Source organism: Carlito syrichta, unplaced genomic scaffold (assembly GCF_000164805.1).
Source record: "Carlito syrichta isolate Samal-C Ts95f unplaced genomic scaffold, Tarsius_syrichta-2.0.1 Scaffold304240, whole genome shotgun sequence".
Classification (NCBI taxonomy): Eukaryota; Metazoa; Chordata; class Mammalia; order Primates; family Tarsiidae; genus Carlito; species Carlito syrichta.
In genome coordinates this window covers 175,226-199,875 of record NW_007248336.1, presented here as the reverse complement: position 1 = coordinate 199,875, position 24,650 = coordinate 175,226, and the positions used below count along the sequence as shown (strand labels likewise).

The following is a 24,650-nucleotide window of genomic DNA, read 5'->3' as shown; positions in this document are numbered from 1 at the left end:
GGTCTCACCAAGTTGCCCAGGCAGGTCTCGAACCCGCAGGCTCAGGCAATCCACTCACCTCAGCCTCCCAAGGCACGGGCTTACAGGCTGAGCCACCAAGCCCGACTGTCTTAATATTTACTAAAGCAATGCTTCCAGCAACCTGCACGTACATCTCTGAGCATCATTCACCCTCACAGTATCCTCACAGGTCCCAGAAGATGAATTAGGCACTTGGACCTGCAAACTTCTTTCCATGAGTGTCTCAGTGCTAACTTGGCTTAGCCTCACCCACCCCAGTGCCACTCTGAGCCAAAATTCTGGTTCCCAGGCTCACAGAGACCCCTCATTCCTCCCCCTGCCTGCTGCTCTTGAGCCTCCTAGATCCTCCTCCCTCCTTGGCTTCAATGCTCTGCCCTAGGACCCTGGCACCTCTCCCTGCTCCTCATGCTGGGGGCCATCGACACCCATCCACATATTAATGGAACTCCTGAGATTGCATGCAACCACATCCTTCTGGCTTTGCTGATTCCCAAGCCCTGCAGTCATCATCCACAGAGAAGGCTCTTCTGCGGCTGCAGAGCCCCAGGGTTGCTCGTTACATCAATTTGCATGATGATCCCCTCAACTCTAGTTTCTAGTGCCTCTCTCAGGCCATGATGACAGCCTGCATTTGCATCAGACCTTGCAATTTACAAAGGCTGTGCAAGACTAGTAGTGGGGAGTGTCAAGTATTGTGATTATCCTCCATTTTACAGATGATAAGACAGAGGTTACAGGTATGTCTAATTCAGTGGTTCTCAACCAGAGATGATTTTGCCCTCCAGGGGACATTTGGCAATGTCTGGCACATTTTTGATTGCCACAGTGGAGGGAGAGAAGAGGCTACTGGCATCCAGTGAACAGAGGCCAAGGATACTGCTCAACATTCTACCATTCACAGGACAGCCTCCACTGCAAAGAACTATCTGACCTGAGATGTCAATACTGTAATGCTGAGGTTGAGAAGCCCTGGCCTAAAGGTCACTTAGATCACTTGCAGAACCAGAATTCTCACCTAGACATTTGGATTCTAGGAATCTCTGCTCTTCTCGGGATCATCTCTCACTGCTCTGAAGTTCTGCCTTGACCACTGGGTACATGGGGTCATATCATCACAGATAAATAAATTCAAGTCCCCTTTGGGTACCATCTGTGAAAATTGGGGCAGACTACCAGTGGTAGTCTGAACCTCCTTTCCTCAACCACGCAATGAACTGTTGGAAGATTAATTGGTCTACCACATGTAAAGTACATAGCAGAGTATCCAGCACACTGTAGGTGCACCTTATTTTTCCCCTCCCCATCTTTTCTTTTATTTTCTCAATTTGGACACTCTCTTTCTCCTGCTGCTTCCAATATGGGCATTTTAAACCTCACTGCTGGCCTTCCAATGACATGACAGTGGGTTCTACCAAAGATCCTAGGAAAACGATGGGTGGCAAGTTTGAGGAAGTGAGGCAGCCTGGGCATGCTGAAGCTATTAAAGACTCTCCTCAGCCAAACTAAGAAACCGGTGATTACTTTTTTTGGAGGAAGACCATGGGTGGTTCAGCAGATGCTTGCTGAGGAATTCATATGTATACAAAGACCCTGTTCTTTGGCCACGTGGAGCTACAAATCCCAATTACACACAGGTGTTAAAAAGGGAGAAAAGACAGCGTGCAGAAAAGGAGTCTTCCAATAACTCCCAGTCAGTATTTCAGGGTAAGCATCCTTTATCTGCCAGCTTCCCCCAGGTCTAGGACAAGCCCTGCCCTCTGTTCTTGCAGTAGCTCTCCTTGGGGCCAGAAGGTCATTCCAGAATGTTCTATAGAGGCAAGACTGCTCCAGGGTGACCCCCGTGGGTCTACATCACTTCCTCCCAACATGTAATAGGAGTTACTCCAATCCTGAAAGTGTAAAAGTAACTCAGAGGAATTAGTTGATTCTAGGACCATTCTAGGGGCTCCCCATTGAGATTGGGCCAAAAGATTATACTCAGATTCTCTCAAGAAGATGTTATATGCCTCAGAAAACTGCCAGATAGGAGTGGATTCAGATCCCAAAAGAGTGACAATGGGTTTCTACACCTTTCATAAGAACCCAGGCCTAATAACAAGTGTTGGTGAGGAAATGATGAAGAAATGGGAACTTTTGTACACTGCTGAAGGGAGTGTAAAATAGCACAGTTGCCTTGGAAAACAGTTTTGAAGACCTCAAAATGTTAAACCTAGAGTTACCATATAGGCCAGCAATTCCATTCCTGGGTGTATACCAAAGAGAAGTGAAGACATATGGTCATACAAAAGTTTTTGCATGCATGTTCATAGCAACATTGTTCATAATAGCCAAAGGCAGAAACAACCCAACTTATGTGTGTCAACTTATGAACTGATAAATGTAATGTAGTTCTGTGCTATAGAATGTTATTTGGCAATATAAATAAATGAAGTACTGATACAAGTTACAACATGGATGAACCTTGAAAACATTAAAAGAAAGAAGGCAGTCATGAAAGACCACATATTTAATGATTCCATTAATATGAAATGCCCAGAATAGACAAATCCATAGAGACAGAAAGTAGATTAATTGTTGCCTAGGGATAAAGGGTTGAAGGGAAATGGAGAGTGACTGTTAATGTGTTCAGGGCTTTTTGCTGGATGGTTAAAATGTTCTAAAATTGACTGCAGTGATGGTTGTATAACTCTGTGAATATACTTATTTAAGGCCTCTATTGAATTATATACCTTAAGTGGTGAATTGTATGGTGTGTAATTTATAACTCAAAAAAGCTAAAGAAGAAGCAGGAAGAAAAGGAGAAGGAGGGAGAAAAAGGAAGAGGAAGAAGAAAAAGAAGTCTCATACCAGCCTTTGAATGCTTTTTACCAGAGTCTCTCCAAAATACCTCAAGTCCATTGTCTACTAGGAGGTGATGTAGCCCAGTGGTTAATAGTGTGGGCTCTGGAATCAAAATTAGTGAGTTGAGTGGAATAGACTTCAGGATCACTATATTACTCCTTGTGAAGGGACTTCTGGAAATTAGGGAGAGTGTTTCGAGTTACCTATTCATTAATTCTTATTTTCACCTGCATCAGGTTGCCTGGAGGATTTCTTAAAACACACACTGAGGGGCCCCTTCCTACAGTGTCAGATTCAGTAGGTCCCTGTGGGCAGAGGATCTGCATTCTTAATGAGTTCCCAGGTGATACTGCCGCTGCTGATCCTAGAAACATGCTCTAAAAACTAATCTAATACCTAGTTCTTTGAAGTCCCCAGGGCCTGTTGAGCAGACTTTGAAAATAACAACAGAAATTCATCATACAAATTAGTTACATGTGTGTTTTCATATAAATAACTTTATACATGTTTTATTTGGCAATTATTTCTAAATGTTGATTTATAATTAATAACTGCAGCTTTCATGAGTTGATGGAAGGAATTGCAGAATAGAAATCAGAAGACCTGAGGTCATATACCTCCAACTCTAGGAATTTGGGCCAAAATTCCCAATGACCACAATTTCCTCACATGTGAAAAATGAATTGCAATAATGCCCCATCATTAGCATATAATGTAAAGCTGTGAGGAAGATAATATAGTAACCTAGTTGAAAACACATTGGTAAACCATAAATTCACTAAAAGTATCTTCTTAATGCTCACTCATGGAAGCCATTCTCTGTGAAGCCACGCAAAGCTCTCAAGGGCCTCAATAGTTTCTGGAATCTGGGGAGGATTAATATGGCTGACTTGAGGCAGTTAGGGTGAGTTTCTCTCACAGAATAAATCAAGATAGAGAGCATTTCCTCAGCACCCAGAGAGGAATGGATCCAGCAGCATGCTCCACTAGTCTCCAAAGGAGTGATGCTAACCCCTCAGGGAAAAGAAGAAGAAAAGAATCCACCAACCTGGGCTGGAACTGGTTGGACTCTTACCTGCACCACCACAGTTGACCACAGCCTCGGATGCAGTGGGGAAGGTAAGTGAGGGAAATTCAGGAGTTCTATGCTCTTTCCATAAGTCTGCAGGGCCCTCTGAGCCTTGTGAGATCCCAGTCCCTCATGGGAAACTGCCTGACCCACAGTCATGCTGTGCTGTGAAGTGGTGCAGGAAAAAAAGCCTTTTCCCGGGAATGCAACCCTAGCAGGATGTAGTGGCAGCTTTCCCCGCCAACTTGGAAAGAAATGATCCCCAAGGGCAAATTCCAAGGCTACAGACAGTTCCTGGCTGGACAGGTTGTCTAAGAGCACCTGAGGCACTGAGGTCAACTGCACCTTGACATTCAGATCACAGATCGCCAGAGGTCAAGGTGGGAGCTAGGTGGGACACATCGCCATGACAACCTTTCACTCCCCTTGTGAACTCTTCTGTGGCTGCCCTGTACAACAGCATTACCCCAGTGGAGTAGTCTGATCCCCAGTGGGGTAGCCAAGAGTGCACACTTGTTGGGTGCTTGAGTTTCTTTCCCCTACACTTACCCTGAAGGCTCAAAACAGACAGAAAACTTGGGAAATGCCCAGAACCCCGCCCACAGCCTAGGCTGGTTGGGCCCCTCCTTGGAGCTACACTTGCCAAGGAGAAACCTTACAGTAACCGTCATAGCCGGCTTTCTCCCACAAGTGCCACCTCCTGGCTGGAGTTCAGCAGTACAGACCACCACATCAGATCTAATACCTCAGCTTTGAGGAAGGTCTAATCCCAAACATCAGCTAACAATACTTTTCAAACTACTCCAGCTACTCAGGACACTGTGAGTCCATGCAGGCAAACAACAAGGTACTGCTGAGAAACTCATCACTCAAGGCTACATAATAACCAAGGGAAACCTACAGAGCCTACATCAGCCCTCTACCAACTTCAAGTAAGAAGAAATTGTCTATACTCCCTTTTAATCCAAATGAGAAGGAACCAGGAAAACAATTCTGACAATATGAAAAAATAAGTTCTCTAACATTCCCAAAAATCCACACAAACTCTTCAGCAAGGAACTTTAGTCAAAATGAAATGTTTGAAATTCCAGACATAGAATTCAAAAGGTTGGTAATAAACTGGTCAGTTAACGTCAGGAGAAAATTGAGAACAAATATAAAGAAATTTTAAAAAATGATTCAGGACACGAATGAAAAATTCTCCAAAGAGATAGACACCTTAAAAAAAACCAAGATGAAATTCTGGAAATGAGAGAGACATTTAGAGAAGTACAAAATACAATGGAAAGTTAGTAGACTAGAACAAGCAGTAAAAAGGATCTCAGAACTTAAAAACAAGGCTTTTGAATTAACCCAATCAGACAACAATAAGGAATAAACAATCAAGAGAATGGAAGAAAGTCTCCAAGAAATGTGGTATTATGTAAAACGTCCAAACCAAAGAAGCATAGGTGTTCCTTTGGAAGAAGAGAAAGCAACAGGTTTGGAAAACCTATTTGAGGCAATAATGGAGAAAAACTTCTCTGACCAGAGATCTAAACATCCAGAAAAATAAATAAATAAAACAACCAGAAAAAAAAGTATGCTTAATAGAATAGTACCTTACATTTAATTATGAACTCTGAACGTAAATGGTCTTAATACTCCACTAAAAAGATACAGACTGTCATATGGATTAACAAAAATGTAACTCAAATATCTGCTACCTTCAAGAGATCCACTTAACTCACAAATACTCCTATAGACTCAAGGTACAGGAATGGAGAAAGATACTTCACTCAAATGAAAACCCAAAACAAGCAGGAGTAGTCATTCTCATATCAGATAAAGCAGTCTTTAAATTAACAAAAGTAAAAAAAAGACAAAGATGGCTATTATACAATGATAAGGGATCAAGCCAATGAGACAACATCACAATCTTAAATGTATATGCGTCTAACACCAGACCCCCAGCTTTTTAAAATTAATTATACTAAAGAGATAGACAGTAATACAGTAATAGTGGGAGATTTTGACACTCCACTTACAGTAATAGACAGATCATCAGGGCAGAAAGTCAACAAAGAAACACTAGAGTCAAACAAGACTCTAGAGGAAGTGGAACTAGCGGACATCTATAGAACATTCCATCTCAAAACTACAGAATACACATTTTTCTCATCAGGATATAGAACATTTCTAAGATAGACCATATGATAGGCCACAAACCAAATCTCAATAAATTCAAAAATATAGAAATTATACCAAGCACCATCTCAGACCACGGTGGAATAAAACTAGAAATTAACTTCAAGAAGAACTCATGAAACCAAACAAAGACAGAATTTAAACAATTTGCTCCTGAATGATCCTTGAGCCAACAATGAAATCAAGATGGAAATTCAAAAATTCCTTGAAATGAATGACAATATGAAATAAGTTATCAAAACCTCTAGGACACAGTCAAAACTGTGCTCAGAGGAAAATTTGTAGAACTTAAGGCCTACATTAATAAGACTAAAAGATCACCTATCAGCAACCTAACATCACACCTCAAGGAACTAGAAAAACAAAAACACATCAAACACAAAACTAGCAGAAGAAAAGAAATAACAAAGATCAAAGCAGAATTAAATGAAATTTAAATTTTAAAAAATACAAAGGTTCAGTGAAACAAAAAGTTGGTTCTTTGAAAAGATAAAAAGTTGATAGACTACTAGCTAAATTAATTAAGAAATGAAGAGACAAGACTCAAATTAGCTCAATCAGAAATGAAAAATGAACCATTGCAACTTATATGATGGAAATTCAAAAAGTCATCTGAGACTATTATAAACACCTCTATGAAAACAAACTAGACAATCTAGAAGAAATGTATAAATTCTTGGAGATTTCCAACCCCCCAACTTTGAATCAGAAAAAAATAGAAACCCTGAACAGACCAGTAACAAGTAGTGAGATTGAAACAGTAATTAGAAGTCTCTCAAAAAAAAAAAAAAAGACCAGGGTTCAATGGACTCACAGCTGAATTCTACCAGTCCTTCAAGGAAAAACTGTTACCAATTTTTCTGAAGCTGTTCCACAAGATTGAAAAGAAAGGAATCCTCCCTAACTAATTCTACAAGGCCAGTATCACTGTGATACCAAAGCCAGGAAAAGACACAACAAAAGAAAACTATAGGCCAATATGCCTTATGTACATAGACACAAAAATCTTCAAAAAAATTTTAGCAAACTGAATTCAACAGTACATTAAAAAAAAAAAGATACCCCATGACCAAGTGAGTTTTATTCCAGGGATGCAAGGGTAGTTCAGCAAATGCAAGTCAATAAATGTGATCCACTACATAAGCAAGGTTTTAAACAAATCATAGGGGCTGGGCTCAGTGGCTCAGCCTGTAATTCTGCACTTTGGGAGGCCGAGGTGAGTGGATTGCCTGAGCCCACGGGTTTGAGATCCACCTGGGCAACTTGGCGAGACCTCATCTCTACAATAAATCAAAAAATTAGCTAGGCGTGTTAGTATGCGCTTGTATTTCCAGCTACTTGGAAGGCTGAGGTGGAAGGATCACCGCAGCCCAGCAGGTCGAGGCTGCGGTGGCCAGGAATGGCCACTGCACTCCAGTCTGGGCGACAGTGAAACTCTAACTCAAAAAAAAAAAAAAATCATATGATCATTTCAATAGGTGCAGAAAAAACATTTGATAAAATTTAGCATCGCTTCATGATAAAAAACACTCAGCAAAATAGGCATAGATGGAACATTCCTCAAAATATCAAAAGTTATATATGACAAACATACAACCAATGTCATCCTGAATGGAGAAAAGTTGAACACATTATTCCTCAGAACTGGAATAAGGCAAGGCTGCTCACTTTCACCATTCCTGTTCAACATAGTCCTGGAAGTCCTGGCCAGAGCAATCAGGCAAGTGAAAGAAATAAAGCGTATCCAAATTGGAAAAGAAGAAACCAAACTATCTCTGTATGCCACCAATATGATGTTTTATCTAGAGAACACTAAAGACTTCTCCAAAAGAATCCTGAACTTGATAAATGTATTTGGTAAAGTTTCAGGATACAAAGTCAACACACACAAATCAGTAGCACTGTTATACACCAATAGTGATCAAGCTGAGAATCGAATCAAGAACTCAATTCCATTTACAATGGAAGCCAAAAGGCTAAAATACCTATGAATGTATTTAACCAAGGAGGTGAAAGATCTTTACAAGAGCTACAAAACTGATGAAAGAAATTGCAGAGAACACAAACAAATGGAGAAACAACCTATGCTCATGAACTGGAAGAATCAATATTATTACAATGACCAGCATAACCCAAAGTAATCTACATAGTCAGTGCAATTCCTATCAAACTACTAATATTGGTTTTCACAGAATTAGAAAAAACAATTCTAAAATTCATATGCAACAAAAAAGAACCAGAATAGTCAAAGCAATCCTGAGCAAAAAGAACAAAGCTGGAGACATCACATTACCTGACTTCAAATTATACTACAAGTACGTAGTAACCAAAACAGCATGTAACTGTTACAAGAGCAGACACATGGACCAATGGAACAGAATAGAGAATCCAGAAATACACTAAAATATCTACAACCAACTGATTTTTGACAAAGCAAACAAAAACATACACTAGAAAAAAGGCACCTTATTCACAAATGGTATTGAGAAAATTGGATCGCTACATGCAGAAAAATGAAACTGTATCCCTATCCCTCCCTATATAAAAAAAGTAAATGAAGATGGATAAAGACTCAAATGTCACAACTGAAGCCATGAAAATCCTAGAAGAAGACCTAGGAAAAAATCTTCTGGACATTGCCTAGGCAAATACTTTATGGTTAAAACCTCAAAAGCAAGTGCAACTATGCAAAAATAAGTAAGTAGGACTTAATTGAACTAAAAAGCTTCTGCACAGCAAAGGAAATAATCAGCAGAGCAAAAAGGCAACCAACAAAATGGGAGAAGATTTTCTCAAACTGTACAAACTATACTGTCTAACAAAGGACTCATTTCTTGAATCTGCAAATAATTCAAACAAATCAGCAAGTAAAATGAAAAAAACCTCATTAAAAAGTGAGCAAATAACATGAACAAATATTTCTCAAAAGAAAATATACAAATGGTCAAAAAACATATAAAAAATGTTCAACATCACTCATCATCAGGGAAATGCAAATTAAAACCACAGTGAGATACCACTTTACACCCTACAGTCAGAATGACCATTATTAAAAAAATTAAAAATCAATAGTTGTACCATGGAGGTGAAGAAAAGGGAACATTTATACATTGTTAGCGGGAGTGTAAATTAGTACAGCTTCTTGGGGAAGTGGTATGGAGATTATTCAAAAACTAAAAGTAGATCTACCATTTGATCCTGCAAGCCCACTACTGGATCTCTACCCTAAGGGACAGAAGTCATTATATAAAAAAGATACCTGCACCTGAATGTTCATAGCAGCACAATTCCTAATTGCAAAGATGTGGAATCAATCTAAATGTCCATCAACCAATCAGTGACTTAGAAACAGAAAACCAAACACTGCATATTGTCACTCATACATGGAAGCTAAATGGTCACAAAGTTGGAAATAATAGACACTGGGGACATCAATAAGGGGGGAGGGGAGTTAGGGTTCAGAAACCACCTACAGGGCACAATATTCACTACCTGAGGAATGGGCCATCTGAGACCCAATCCCCACCACTACACATTATGTCCATGTAATGATTATGCACGTGGAGCCCCTGATTCTAAATTTTTTTGTAAATTTAAAAAAAAAAACAGTTTCTGGACTCCCCAAGACACAGAATGACTTGGGTCGTGTTCAGCTCAAAGTAACAGAAATCGACATCAAAGGGGCCGAAAGTACAAAACTGTTTACTTTTGCACATTATGGGAGTCCAGCCATGGTAGCTCTAGCTGTAAGATTAGTGAGATCAGGCAGGCTCGTGGGGACAGGTAGTCCTGGATACAGCTTTGTGGGATAGATACTGGGTTCTTCAGATTCCAAGAAAACAAGCTGGGGGATCTCAAGTGGAGATGAACAGCTGTAATGGAAGCTCCTGCCTGTTGCTAAGATTCTAGAAAACAGATTCTATTCATGGAAAAGGGACTAGAAAAACTCCACATGATACTTGGAAGGCTAAGGCAGAAGGATCGCCTCAGCCCAGCAGGTCGAGGCTGTGGTGGCCATGCACTCCAACCTGGATGACAAAGAGTGAGACCCCACCTCAAAAAAAAAAAAAAGAAAAGGCAATTTTCTGGTAGAGGTACACGATGGTACCACCACTTTGGAAATCAGCCATGAAGTTTCTTTTAAAGATAATTATATGTTACTTTATAATCCAGCAGTCCTACTCCTAGGTATTTGCCCAAATGAAATAAAAATTTATTCACTCAAAAACCTATATATGGTTGTTTATATCAACCTTATTCATAATTACTTTTATGTTATTCACCATACATAATGAATTTACAGAAACTGTAAAAAAAAAAAAAGTCCTTCAACTGGTGAATGCATAAGCAGTCTGTGGTACATCCTTACTGTGAAGTATTACTCAACAACAAAAAGAAAAAAAATGCTAACATGTACAAAAACACAAATGCGGTTCAAAAGCATGTTGCTAAGTGAAAGAAGGACGCAAAAGTCTACATGTGTTTTGACTCTATTTATTTGTCATTCTGGAAATGGCAAAACTATTAGGCACAGAGAGTAGACCAGTGATTACCAAGGGCTGGGAGTTGGGGAAGATTTGACTACAAAGGAGTACTAGGGCATGTTTTGAATTGGTGGAACTATTCTGTGTCTCAGTCATGGCACTGATTACATGAATATGCACTAAATATCTTAAAAAGTGAATTTATTTTTATGTGATTCATACCTCAATGAAAAGAAAACTCGATGTGGGGGTGGGGAACCAAAGGACAAAAAGTGGGTTTATTCAGATTAAACCCATTATATTTTTGAGAGCAGGGCACAGTTCCTAGATGAGGCTGGGTCCAATTTCCACAGCGTGGGAGGATGCTTAAGTGTAGAGGTAATGTCCGACATATCTCCCCATGGGCCCATAGTACTTCCATACGCAACTTGAGAATTCTCAGAGTAGCTCTGCCAAATGGTACACTCATGCTTGTACTTAAAAGTTAAAAAATGTTGGACTAAGAACTTACAAGAAACCAGACATTCAGGCTTACAGAAATCTAGATGACTCTATCTCTTCAGCCTATTATTTTGGTATTCTAAAATCCCTGTCTGGATATTTGTGTGGTCCTAGAAAGCTGGTTTGGAGAGCAAATGCAGGGGTTTGCTAGTGGGAGTGAGGTGGGACCAAAAGGGGTGAGGGACAAAGATGCTGCCCATCAGTCCTTTTCAAGTGAATGTCTCCTGAAAGGGGTGAAGTAGTCGTAGTCTGTAACCTATCTGCAAAGTTGTTCATTCTCCAGGGAGTTTCTTTGACTTACATGTTCTTTGCCTATTCTTAGAATTCCACCTTAAAACAAGCCGAATGTCCTTGCAGCCAGTATCTCAGCACGGAAAAGTTTTGCTTGAACGATGACACACTGCAGTTGGATCCTTCTCACCCACATCTGGAAGCCACATGTCAGCGGCAGCTGTATAAAACAGCTCAGCAAACCCAGAGTGACATTTTTTGCCAAAAGTCCAGGGAGCATGGACCTCAGTCTTCTGTGGGTGCTTCTGTCACTGGTCACTGTGGCCTGGGGCCAGTATGGTGACTATGGGTACCCGTACCAGCAATACCACGACTACGGTGATGATGGGTGGGTGAATCTGAACCGGCAAGGCTTCAGCTACCAGTGTCCCCATGGGCAGGTGGTGGTGGCCGTGAGGAGCATCTTCAGCAAGAAGGAAGGTTCTGACAGACAGTGGAACTACGCCTGCATGCCCACGCCCCAGAGCCTCGGGGAACCCACGGAGTGCTGGTGGGAGGAGATCAACAGGGCTGGCATGGAATGGTAAGGGACAGTCACTGCACTTGGGCTGGGGACATCTGCATATCCCTCCTGCTGGAGGTTGCTTGACTTTCAAAGAATATCAGCATCTAAACCTATGCCCTGACCCTTACCAACGCATGCTCTGGTTGGGGGTGGTGGTGGGGGGGGAGGGGCAGAGCTGTGGACTGCATTATAGGACAAAACCTAGGATGGGGAGTGTCCATAGGAGTTAGCCTCCTTTATGGTTCTGTTCCTTCCAGAAGCAGCCCTACTCTCTCTTTGGTCCAGGGGCTGTTGTGGGTCTGCAAAAAGCTTCCCAGACTTCAAAAAGATAAGCATGGAAATTGAAAGTAAGAAACTTTATAGCAACTGAACATTGCTCTACCATTTGGATAGCAGTTTCATTTCGCAGCGATTTATTTTTTACCATTTTACAAAAGTATTGGTCCACAATAGTTTGGGGGAAAACAATCAGTTGGCCCCTCAGCACAGACAGTTTCAGAAATATTGATTTAGAGCAAGTGCATGAGGGAGAGGGATAAAGACAAGAAAGCAAGGGAAGTAAACAGGTCTCTGCTGCCCTGAGAAAATATGCCCTCTCAATTATTCTTTCTGCCTGAATTTAAAGTGCATTTCGTTGCTGGAAAATAATTTACTAAGGGTTTTGAAGAGAGGTGCTGTCCTCCCCTGACTGCTCTCCGCCCTAGTCAATGACATGGAACTAGTTTGAGCTTGTACTTCTCTGTGGGGTGTGACTGTCCCAAGGGTAGCCAATGACTACCAGGCGGGTTTTTCACAGCTTATGGAGCCAGGACTGTAGGGATCTTGTGGGAGAGGGTGGAGGCCAGACCAACCATGGGGGAGGCAGACTGGGGGGAGATTCAGCAGCGAGCACTTAGTGTAGTAGGGCTGGAATAGCCAAGCATAAAACCCTAAGGGTCACATGACCAGCAGACAGACAGTGATGAGAAATCAAAGAAGGAGAACACTGATGGGCGGAGGAGCCAGACCAGAGAGGGGTCTCTAAGTAGAAAAACAGCTGCCACTTATTGAGTGTGCACCCTGAGCAAGTTCCATGCTCAGAGCTTTATGTGGATTATCTCACGTAATGCTTAAAACAGATTCACACATCGTTTATACATAGTCAAGCCGTGGGTCAGTAGTTTCCTCACCTGGAAAACTGGGATTTGGTTCCATAGAGTCTTCACTCTAAGAGCGTGTGCTTAGCCACAGAGATGGTCCCCTGAGAGCTGGCTGCCTCCTCCCATCGTGGGCTCCCACCCAACATTTCTCTGCCAGCAGATCCAGGGCACAGGACCAGCCTCAGGTGGTTCTTCATCCTGGAGTGGGCTGGTGTCTGCAGATCACAGCAGAAGCCCAGCCCTGGAGGACAGGGACCAGCTTGGCTGCCATGACTGAGGAGGGGCCTACCAGCCTGTTGAGGGGTTGGGGAGAGGAGGCACACAGGCAGCTGCAGGTAGGGGAACCAGGGCTGCAGAGGCTACTTGGACAGCCTTTGGTGGGCTGTCTTCATCCACTCCGCAGCCTCTGGTGAGCAGATTTAATCATCCAAAACCTCTTCTGACAGAGGCAGACTCAGAGACCAGGCTCACCTTGAGGGCAGTCTCCAGTGACTCCCGCAGCCAGACCCACTGCCTGGCATGGAGCATGGAAATGACCTAGTTACAACTGCCCCTTTAGTCCTTCCATCTCAGGGCCACCATCACCCCCTTTCCAAAGTCACAGTCAAACAGCACTTAGTCACAATTCCTCAAGACCTAGAGGAAGAACCCAGAGCTCTGAGTCACAAGCCTGAGTTCGGAGCCACAAGTTCTAATGACAACGTGTGGTGTGACCTTGGCCCAGGCATCCAGCCCTCTAGGCTCCCACCTCATCTGGAAAACAAGCAGTCAGACAGCATGATCACTGAAGGCTCCACAGAGCCACTTCTTGCCCCTAAGAATGTACTTGGCATTTTCCTGCGTTCTGTTGATCTTTGTGCTCCTCCCTGCTAGGGAAAGAAGCCAAATGATGTTTAGTTTCAAACTTGCCATGAACTATTTGAAGAAAAGCAAAAGAGGAAGAAGGTGAAATAGCATGATTTTGTTTGACCCACGGAAGTCAAGTGAAAACCCAACAGGCAAGATATTTCTTCTGCCTCCTCTTTCTCTGCATTTTGGGGTGTGCAGGGTTCAGGGCATTTTTTTTTTCCTTTCCTCCCTCCTCTCTCCATTGCCTCCTTCTCATGCCACTAATCACAGGAGTGAGAACTCACTCTTTATAGTAAGATTCAGCTGTCCCAGGTCTGACACCAAATACCCAAGAGGCATTTTTTAAGTGATTGTGACTTTGAGTTTAGACTCCAGTCTCAGGGAAAAAATCTGGAAGGAAAGAAATTACTCACAGGCTGGGGAGCAATTACATCTTCCTGTTGGCTGCAGTCTCTTAGTCTGTTCTGGGAGAAGAGTTGTTGAGGGTTTTGTGCAATTTGGCTGCCTTGTATAACTACATTTGCTTTCAGGTTTATTTTTAAAAAGGGGAGGAGTCTCAGACACAGATTAGACAACAGTACATAGGATCTACTAAAGAAACCTGATAATTGGAGCACGGTCTTTAAAAGGTGCTGCCGTCATAGCAGAGTGGCTTGCAGTACTGCGGTTTACACTGGTAACTGCTGAAAACCTCCTCTGCAGGTGCAGGGTTCTGGAGTGTGGGTGTTGGCTTCTGCCACTAGTGACCACCAGGAGGCTTTTCCTGGGTCCCCATGAGTGGTGTTTCGCCACCTCAGGGCACGCCTGGGTTGTTGTCAGGGAATTTGTCCTGCCTTGGTTTGCCCCAGGCTGTAGAACATTGGACCTTGTGTGGAGCAAGACGTAGCTGGAATTTTCTAGTGAGGCTGGGCTGTCATGTGGAGAAAGAGCTCTGAGTTTGGAATCAGGAAACCCCACTTGCAACTCCTGCTTGTGCCATCTCTTAGCTCTGTGACATTCGGTTCCTCATCCTGGCAGACATAGAGGCAGGAAATAAAATAAAAGAAAGTTGTGGCACCTACCTCACAAGCTGCTAGGAGAAAGTAGTAGAGAGCTCTAATGAAAATCTAAATTTAAATCAAATGCCTGGCACATCACAGACAGTCAATAAAGGTTTGGTGAATCTGGAACTGATGTGGCTTGCATCAGGCAAGACTGCCTCACAGAGTTTGGATTCAGAGAAAGAGGGCTCTGTTTATTGCCACCTGCTTTACACTAGGCTTCAGAAAATACCAAGGAGACATTAAAGTGGCAGTGTGCATTAGAGCTGAATTTATGAATCTGCCAACGCCAAGCCACACAAGGGAGAAGAGGAGAAAGGAAAATCGTGCCACAGTTTTAGCATCCAGGTAAATTTGAGCTGGATAGGTTCGGCAGGATCTCCATTTTCCACAATCTGACTATTTCCCTTATTTGGCCAAGACCACCCTGCTTCCTGCTTCTGAGTTCTTAGCACACAGCGCCTGTCTCCTCCAGAAAGCTTCCCATGACCAACCCCTCTCCACCCACATCTCCGCTCCCCACTCCCTCAACCTGCTGTTTCCTACAGTGCACGTGTCACTGCCTGATTTGTATTTGTCTATTGTTTGTCTCCTTCACCAAAATACAAGCCTCATCAACTCAGGGGGCTTTGCATCCCTCTACCTAGAAAAGTGCTGTGTATAGTAGGCCCCCAGCAAAAATGCAGTGAAAGACCAAAGCAGACAAGTTAGTGCTCCCAGCAGTCCATTTCCCAGCCAGTGTTCCTAGCACCCTCAACAGAGATACCCACAGATCTTCCCAGGGGAAACCATTTTGCTTATGTCTTTGATTATCAGTATTCCAGTGTCTATAACAGGGAGTTCCGCTTTATTGTTTATATCTCATTTTGTTACCAACATGCAGGATGTCTTTTGAGCTTTCCCCAGGGATCTCTAAAGCATGCACAGAAGATGGTTGATTATGCTATCACAGAATGGAGTCTTTATTGCATTTCTATTCTCTCAATAATCTTAATTTAGCAATACCTTTTAAAAATTGAATAGTAAACTCTTTATTTCAAAAACCATAAGGGTATAATGCTACATAGTAGCCTGTCCTGGTTTGGATCCTGGAATAGAGAAAGGACATTTGTGGAAAAACTGGTAAAATCCAAATAAAGTCTGGAGTTGGGTGTTGTACCCATGTTCATTTCTTAGTGTTCATAAACACACCAGAGTTGTGAAAGATTACGTGAAGGGAAGCTGGGTGAAGGGTATACATAAGTTTTATGAATGATCCTTACAGCTCTTCTGTAAACCTAAAATTACTTCAAAATAAAAAGGTTTAAAAATAAAGATGAGAACAAACGAGCATAACAGAATTCAAGAATCCCAGTGCTGGAAGGAGGCTCAGGTATGATCAGAGCAACCTCCATACATCGTAGATTAGAAATTAAGACCCAGAGAGTGGAGCAATTTAAAAATGAATGAAAACATTATAAGAGTATAAATTCTTATACCCTTAACCCTAATTTATGTGGTGATCTGTAGTTTATAAAGTATTCCTCATTCATACATTTATTTGCTCACTCATTTACTATCAAATGCTTATCATCACAAACTTTGCCAGACTCCAGAATATGGAGATGAATACCATACAGTCTACACCCTGAGTTACTCAAAGGTTAATCGTGTTTGATCTTTGCAACAATACTGGAAGGCAGGTGTTAACTATTATCTCTGCCTTACACATGAGGAGATCTGCCTGCACGTCTCCAGTGGACAGCGAGAGAGAACCCAGCCAGCTAGTTCGATGCACACCAGCAACATGAGATGTCCGTGTTATTTTTGTTCTTGGATAAAGCCATACTTAGTGCTGACCTGAAGAAGATATCAAATCTATGTAAGAATGGCTTCTGAGGGCAAGAAGGTTGGGTGTGGGAGAATAGGGTTATGGCAGATCTAGGATTCTTGCCAACTTTCCATCGAAGTTACTCTCCTAAGTGCCGGGAATCAATTGTCTGGGGGAACTTGAGCTTTACAAAAAAATGACTGTTGGCTGTTCTTGTAAGGATGGCAAAAATTCACTCCCAGTGCGTTTTTCCCAACATAATCTTCCTGAGCAATAAGAGATAAGAGGTTTACACAGAGTTAGGATACCTTTGTGTGTGTGTGTGTGTGTGTGTGTGTGTGTGTGTGTGTGTGTGTGTACGCGCGCACACGCATACACGTGTATTGATGTATCTTGAAGGAATAAAAAGTTTATGAATTTTTGAGTCAGAGTAACTCTCAAAATGCAGCCCTATTGCTACCTTTACATAAGTCATCTCAACTATCCAATCCTCTGTGTCTACATCTACAAAACAACTCCCCAGAACTTTTGTGAGAATTAAGTGAGATAATATATGTACATTACTGGTTGGGTGTCCTTAGGAGAATTTCTTAACTTCTCCAAACCTTAGTTTCCTTGTATATAAAATGGAGAAGGTGGTGGAAAACTGGTTACTTGAGCCCACTTCACAGGGTTGCTGTGTTAATGAAAGTAATGCATGTGTAGTGCTAAGCACAATGCCTGGCACACAGTAAGCCCTTGCTGAAGGCTACTGATCATTACTTTATCATGACTATTCTGTAGGTACTAAGACTCGTGAAGACAAAGACCACACAGTTGGTAAATTACAGAGCTGGAATTGAAATCCAAATTGTAGATTACAGAGGCTCTGATGTGTATCATTTTGCTTTAGAAACATACAATTTAATTACAATCTATAAATGTTATGTTTTGAATGTTGATCACATTTCAGTAGACACCAATGTAGCATTAGATCTCTTGGTTAAAAAATATTGTAATAATTGATATTCATAAGTTCACATCAAATTTACTTTGCTGCTAACATCGTTCATACGATCCTTCCGTGGCCTGGAGTTACTCTCAGAACATAAATGCATCTCATGTGATCATCTGAATCTTCTCAGAGGCCTTTAGAGTAGCCTTTTCTGTCTGTGTTTTCTAAAAAGGGCCAGGAATTTCTATGTTGGGGAGGTGTTCTCCCACTGTTCTGTGTTAGGTATTTTTATCCAGAGAAGCTGTTCAGCCAGTCATTTCTTCACCACCATCTTAAAACCTAGTAGAGAGACAAGCTGGCTTAAAACTTGACTTGGAGAAGGCAACAGAACTCTTACCAGATGCAGGCAGGAAGAGAGCAGACTGTGTGCAATGTAGCACCATTTAAGGGAACTGCTCATGTCCCCACCATTGTAGCCAGAGGGCAGACAGGAAGTGGTGCAGTATTGGTCTTCAAACACCTTGCACTGTTGCACCATGAGGCAACTCAGTGATAGTATGTGTTAGGTGAAATGTGTGAGGGTGACAACAACAGGTCACAAGGAAGAAAAATCAGTATGAGTTGAAATTGTCAAGGAGGGGAAACCTCTTGAAGAAGAGAAGGCTTGATATTGCCTTTTATATTCTCATATCTACTTCCTGAGGTTCGTCTCCTTGTCCCATTGGAGAAGTTCAACCCTGACAATTCCTGATGGAGGCCCCATTGTTTACAGAAAGTTGTCTCTAGAGACTAGAATATAGCTTGTCTTTATATGAAATTCCAGATATTTATGATGATAGTAATAATAACTAGTACTTTCCTACCTTTAATAGCATACTCTGTGCCAGGCTCTGTGCTGGCATTTGACATATAGCACCTCTTCATATAATACTGTCAGGTTAGGAATTGTCGTCCTCATTTTACAGAAGCAGGTATAAATACCAGCAAAAAAGGTGAGATGTGTTGTGGAGCCACTCTGTTTTGGCTTCAGAGAGAAATCCTGAACCTTAAAAGCTCCTTTGAATGGGCCAATTTCTTCCTAACTGGGATTCTCCCTGCCCCTTGTGATTTCACTGCCCCTTCATCTGACCCATCCTCTTATTTCTCTACTCCTCTGTTGTTGGTACCTACGTCTTCTTTCCAAAATCTGTATCATCACAGTGTCTGTTTATCAGTACTAGTCCTCTGAAAGGATTCCAGACTAATACAGCACCAGGCATAGAATAGATTCTAATGAATATTTGTTGAGAGACTTAATGAATATTCTAAAATTCTGTTATAAATGCCTGATAGCAACTGAAAGAATTATTCTGGGGAAAATAGAGTTAACAAAAGTCAAAGCTTTATTCTAAAAGTATAAAACTCTTTGGTTCAATCTAAGGCCTCAGTTGCCTTTGAGGAGGAGGAAGAAATCTGGGGGAGCTAAGGAGGCTATGCTCCTTGGAGTGAGCCCCTGGTCTGGACCATGGACAAAACTTCTCTTGGTCCAACTCTGCAGTGGAGTTGAAGATGGGCTAATTTCCCTTGAAACACACCTGTATGTTTATGCAGTTGGGAAGGAAAAGACCAGCACAACCAGCCCGTCTGCTGTCTATTTAATGAAGTTTTGAGAGCTCTCAACCAACATGCTTCTGCTTCCCTTCACCCTCGTCTACACTTGACTCAATCCCACCCCCAAATTGCTAAGAGTTTGGGCTTTCTGTAAGTTTGGACTGAGACCGTCGGGGACCAGAAGGAGACCCTCAAGCTCCATAGAGGAGTTCACAAACAAAACCAGATACTCACATGTAACTGGGCGCAAGCTCAGCTACTTGCCGCCCAAGGCCAAACTCAGGAGATGAGAGATGGTGGAAGGGAAGAGTCTTTATTCCAAAAGCTGGCAGAGGGGAAAACAAATAGGCTTACGTCTCAAACAAACTAATTCAATCTTGGGGCTGGTGTGGGGTATAAAATGGGAAACTGGATGCAGGGATCATGCAGGGGTGACAATCGGTGCTGGTCTACATGACTTGTTCCAGCGGCTGTGTCAAGTTATTGCCCCATGTAATGTCTCAGAGTTGTTGACTTACCACAGACTTGAGGTTATCTCTGGATGGAGGCGTTTCCTTGCATTCCAGTGTGCTTTAGTATTAGCCCTCAGAACTTCTAACCAAGCACATAGTTAGATAAGGGAACACAACCCATGAGAGTGTCTGGTGGGAACAGGGAGGAAAGGGACAAAGAGAGAAGAATACCCAAACCTTTCTCTTCTGGCCTCTTGGCCTCTGTCATTCTACCTGTCGAATAGCTTTGGACTTGAAGGTGCAGACAAAAGGGAGAAAACCTGGCCAAGTACTGATCAAACCTGAAGGACAATCTCGAAGTGATATTTTTGTGCTCTCAGACAGCTTGTGAACATGAACCTTGTTCTCAATAAGTGCAAGTTTGGGCCCTGGCTCTTCCAGTTATATCTTGGCCAAGGGTTTTGCAGGCATTACTTTACTGAATCCATGCAGTGACTTAGGTGAGGTGGCCTCAGACCCTGTGAGGTCTGGGGTAGGCCTGGCACTCATGCCTACTGAGGTCTCAATAAGGACTCCTTTCTACATCCTGTAGCTTTAGGTTTTCCTGTTACAGACAGGAGAAGGATTTCTGTCTTTGATTTCAGTGATGGCCCTGAGGTAAATCATTTTCTTTAAGACCATTTTCTCAGAACAGGTTCACAAATGTGTTGTCAGAGGAAGTGTAGGCCTTGTGATTTTCCTTCTAGAACGTTTCTAGTGTGAGGTAGAGCGGGGCCAACAATGCTCCAGCCTGTGAAACTGAAATCAAGGAGATGGTGAGAAATAACATACATCTTCTCAGATGGCAAGTGAGTCTCTAAAGAGGTCCCGATGCCGTCACATGTTCCCATTTCCTTAGAGCTGGGCTCATGCCACACAGTTCAGCAGGAAATTCAGCGTTGTCTCTGGCTGACACTCTGTTTTCCAACCACTCAGGAGCAACAACCGGGGGCGGCTGTGAAGCGAAAGGGAAACTCAGGTCTGTCTTTTGACTGTCATCCAGGTCTTTTTAAATTGAGTTTGAGTCACTTTAGCCACGTTAGTCCTTCCAGCTCCTCCTGTCCTGTCCACCCAGAGGCTGCCTCTCTTCTTGCCTGCCTGGCTGCTGTGTCTGTCATCTTGTAGCTGTGGCCAGCGTTTGGGTGAGTCTTGTTAAGCAGGAGCGCTTAGAAAGGTGATTGAAAGTGAGAGGAGTGAGAGAGAAGAGTTCCCCAGCCGGCAGCATTTGCACCCTCATCTTGGAGCAGGGCTGTTCCTGAGGGAGACGGGGAAAGCAGGAGAATGGACCACTCATCCGGGGTCCAGGAGACCCGCTTGAGGGGAGTCTCAGGGCCCTTTGTGCATCTGAGTGATGGGCTCTTAATAGTCAATTCTGCCTCTGATAATGGGAGAGGGACCAGTCAGTCATTTGTTCATTCATTCTTCCATTAACATTTGCTGAACAACAGTGTCAGGCACTGTGGGGAATACAAAATGGAGATTCAGTGATCTTTTCCCTGCAGGACTTTACCATTTACTGAAGGTGTTAAGACATACCAACATACCCTTGCTACAAAGTGGGTGGCCAAGACATCCAACCTCAGTGATCTTTGTTTTAGGGAAATAACAGATCAGGGAATGCACTGATGTTTCACTGACCGGAGACAGGAGACCAAGGGCAGCTTTCACAGTGTATACTCAAAACTACTGTGTAGACTTAAGTGAAAGTATAATGACAATAATAAGCAATTTGTTAAGCATTCAAAGACACCATCCTAGGAATTTTATGTTTTGTTTTATTTGGACTGCACAATAACTTTAATAAGTATGTGTGACTATTATGTCCATTTTACAGATCAGGAAACTGAGACCATTGGAGGGTGTGAGGCCTACTCAAGGTGACACAACTAAGAGCTGTAGGGCAGCAGTCCAGCAGCCTAGCCCAGGCTCTTAATCACTCTGCTATCTGCTTTCCACAGTGTGAAGGTGGACCCCTAAAAAGATCTAGATCTAGAAGGAGTGAGTTCACTCTACCAAACCCCCAAGCAGCCTCACTCAACCAAAATGTGAAGGTAGTGCAACCAAAGCTGCGGGAGGAGGGCCATGTTCAAATATCTAACTTTCACCATATGTTCTTAGGCTCTGAGCCCGTAGGGTCCAAATAATCTTCACAGGGCGGCATTATCCGAGGTGGCGTGTGAGAAAGTGACACACACGCTTCCTACTGGGCGGTGGGACAGCAGCCTGGCTGACAGCTGGCAGGGAATTCATGGAACTTGGATTGCCTTCAGAGCGGGTACTCCACAAAACAGGTCCACTTATCTTCCTACACTTATTTTTACTTAGGGTAACTTACCACCATGGGAGCTCTGTCCCCTGCAGGGATCTGAGTGCACAAGACAAAGCAAAACAGTAAAACAATAGCTCCAGGGAACCCTCAGCCAGTTCATTCCTCAAAGGCCCAATTTAGAGGGAGGCGACATTTTGTGCTGTTACGAGAGAAAGTCACAGAAGGCCTCAGCTTGCTGCACCTCTCTTTGGAAGTATATGAGCTTTGCTTAAGACTCTCAGAGTTTTTCATTGATGTCACCTCTCACCCACATTGCTAGGAGTTAGGAAAGAGCAGACCATCCGGGAAGATCGATCCCCAAAGCTATCTTTCTACCATCCCGTTATGCTTGTCCATTCTAATCATATAGGCCCTTGAACTGTGTCAGGTATTTACAAAGTGGTAATAATCCTGATGAGTTGTGAGTAATGGTGGAACAATGAAAACTAGGGTCATAGGTCTCAATCAAATCTTCATTTGCATTCTAGATTTCCTGTACCTGAGTTCTATAGTCTATTGGGAATGTCTTATAAGTCTGGGAAACAGGAAATTCCAGCTAATTTGCATGGTTGACCAAGCATCAAGCCCATCTCTCAATTCTTCTCTTAATACATTAGCAAAGTGATTGATACACAATCATAGTAGTATTGAATAAGTGAATGATTGAATGTGTATTTGAATGTATATATGCGTGAATGAATAATAAATAAATGAAAAGAACAGCTGCTTCCTAATCAGAGCCATGCAATACGTGTAATATCTTGTTTTGAAAGACCCACAGGTTCATTTTCAGCAATGCAAAAGAATAAGTGAAACCCAGTTGCCAAAAGTGTGATAGCTTGTGGGTCAGCAAGGTCTCTCTTACCAGTCAGCACAGGGTACCTGTTTTCACTTTATCTCTTCTCTTTTCTGAAAACACCCTTTGAGGGTGTTTGAGGCATTCAGTGGGTGTGTTTCAACTCTGTAGGGAGAGTTTCAGTAGCCAGGACCCTCAGGGATAGAATTCTTAGCCCTGACCATGTGGAGCTTATGGTCTAGAGGGTGATAGAAAGATTCTTGAATAAGTAGTGAGAAGCCAACGTGTGCTCCCAACTTCCTCACTGAGTTGTGTTTGACAAGTTATTGTACCCATCCAGGCTTTGTGTGCTATGCAGGGATAGGGGCAAATGGTCATCCTTGTGCTTAATTCCCAGGGTTCTACTTTTAAGCAGAAGAAATATTCATTTGAAGTTCTTCAATTTATTGTGTTTCTTTTTGTCTTTTTTTAATTCAAATAAAATGAATTATATTATCTTTTCTTCTAAACAGTATGAATAATATAGTCCTGCATTGGTAAAATTCTATTTTATCCATTTACACGTCCTTCCATCCAACTAGATATGTCAGGAGCAGTGTTCCCCCAAATTTCCTTCAGTGAAAAGACTCCGAGTCATTTGAATTTTAATGGAGAACATATGTTATTTCTACAACTATGACAAAGACTTTATTATTTGCATGAAGATGGAATAAATTGTTAGGAATCTAGGTCAGGGAAGAGTCTGTGGCAGGGGGGTCTTGGGAAGGAGTCTGTTTATGTGTCGCTGTCCTGAGGTTCCTGGGCTTGCTCTTTTCTCTTAGGTACCAGACATGCTCCAACAATGGGCTGGTGGCAGGGTTCCAGAGCCGCTACTTCGAGTCAGTGCTGGACCGGGAGTGGCAGTTTTACTGCTGTCGCTACAGCAAGAGGTGTCCGTATTCCTGCTGGTGAGTCTGGCAACCAAACCCTCCTGACTCCTGGGGCTGGGGGAATCTGGGGGATGCTCTGGCCATGTTTATGCCTTCAAATAAGCCAGAGCCATCACACACAAACCTGGCATGCCACAGGGGCCTATAGAACAGAATGAACAAATGAGCTAGAAGGATGTTCACCCTGAGAGGGACCCTACAAGTTATACAACCCAAAGCTCTCATGCCCTTTTTTTAGGCAGAAAAGACAACAGAACAACAGAGCAGGCAGTGACTGGCCCAAAATCACCCTGGTATTTTGTAGGGATGCCAAGTCTTGAGCTAAGGTCTACTGACTCCTGTCCCAGTGCTCTTTTTCCTATCTCACACGAACTTCTCATCACCTCTAGCCTGCAGGACTTGTTTGGGAGCCTGTTTTCCTGCAGCCCTTCTTTGGGAGAAACCAGTCCTGTCCTGGGTCAGAGTCTAGTGCATAGTAATGGACGGAATAAAAGGCGCTGCTGTTTTCTGGATCACTCTGGAATTCCAGCCTGTTTTGTTCCTTTCCCTCTCCCTGGACAAATATCTCCTAACCTAGGCCTTCAACAGACTAGGAGAATGTGTATCTTTTGGTTTCCCCTGATAACCTACCTTGGGTGTTGATAACAAAACTCATCCCAGATTTTTGGTCCTCAAACACGCCAGGGGTTTCTGCCTTGAGTGAAGGGACCCAGAAGGGTCTATATGTGGAATCTGACTCATTCAGGTGATTGGTGTCTCCAAAGTTTGATGCTTGGAAGGATAGCCGCGCAGGTCATGCTATTCTCTTCAATTAGACAGGTTTCTCTACAGATACCCAGGCAATGCATGATGTCTCTAGGGACAG

At 42.7% G+C, this 24,650-nt stretch overlaps 1 protein-coding gene across 1 annotated transcript in view; it reads left to right on the top strand.

Moving 5' to 3' along the window:
* The first annotated feature begins 11,583 nt into the window (after nt 1-11,583).
* DPT (dermatopontin) overlaps nt 11,584-24,650 on the top strand; it is a 29,334-nt gene continuing 16,267 nt past the window's right edge. The window contains exons 1-2 of the mRNA XM_008059533.1: nt 11,584-11,917; nt 23,678-23,803. Coding sequence (XP_008057724.1) covers nt 11,613-11,917; nt 23,678-23,803 — 431 coding nt within the window. The 5' untranslated portion in view covers nt 11,584-11,612. The remainder of the gene's footprint in view (nt 11,918-23,677; nt 23,804-24,650) is intronic.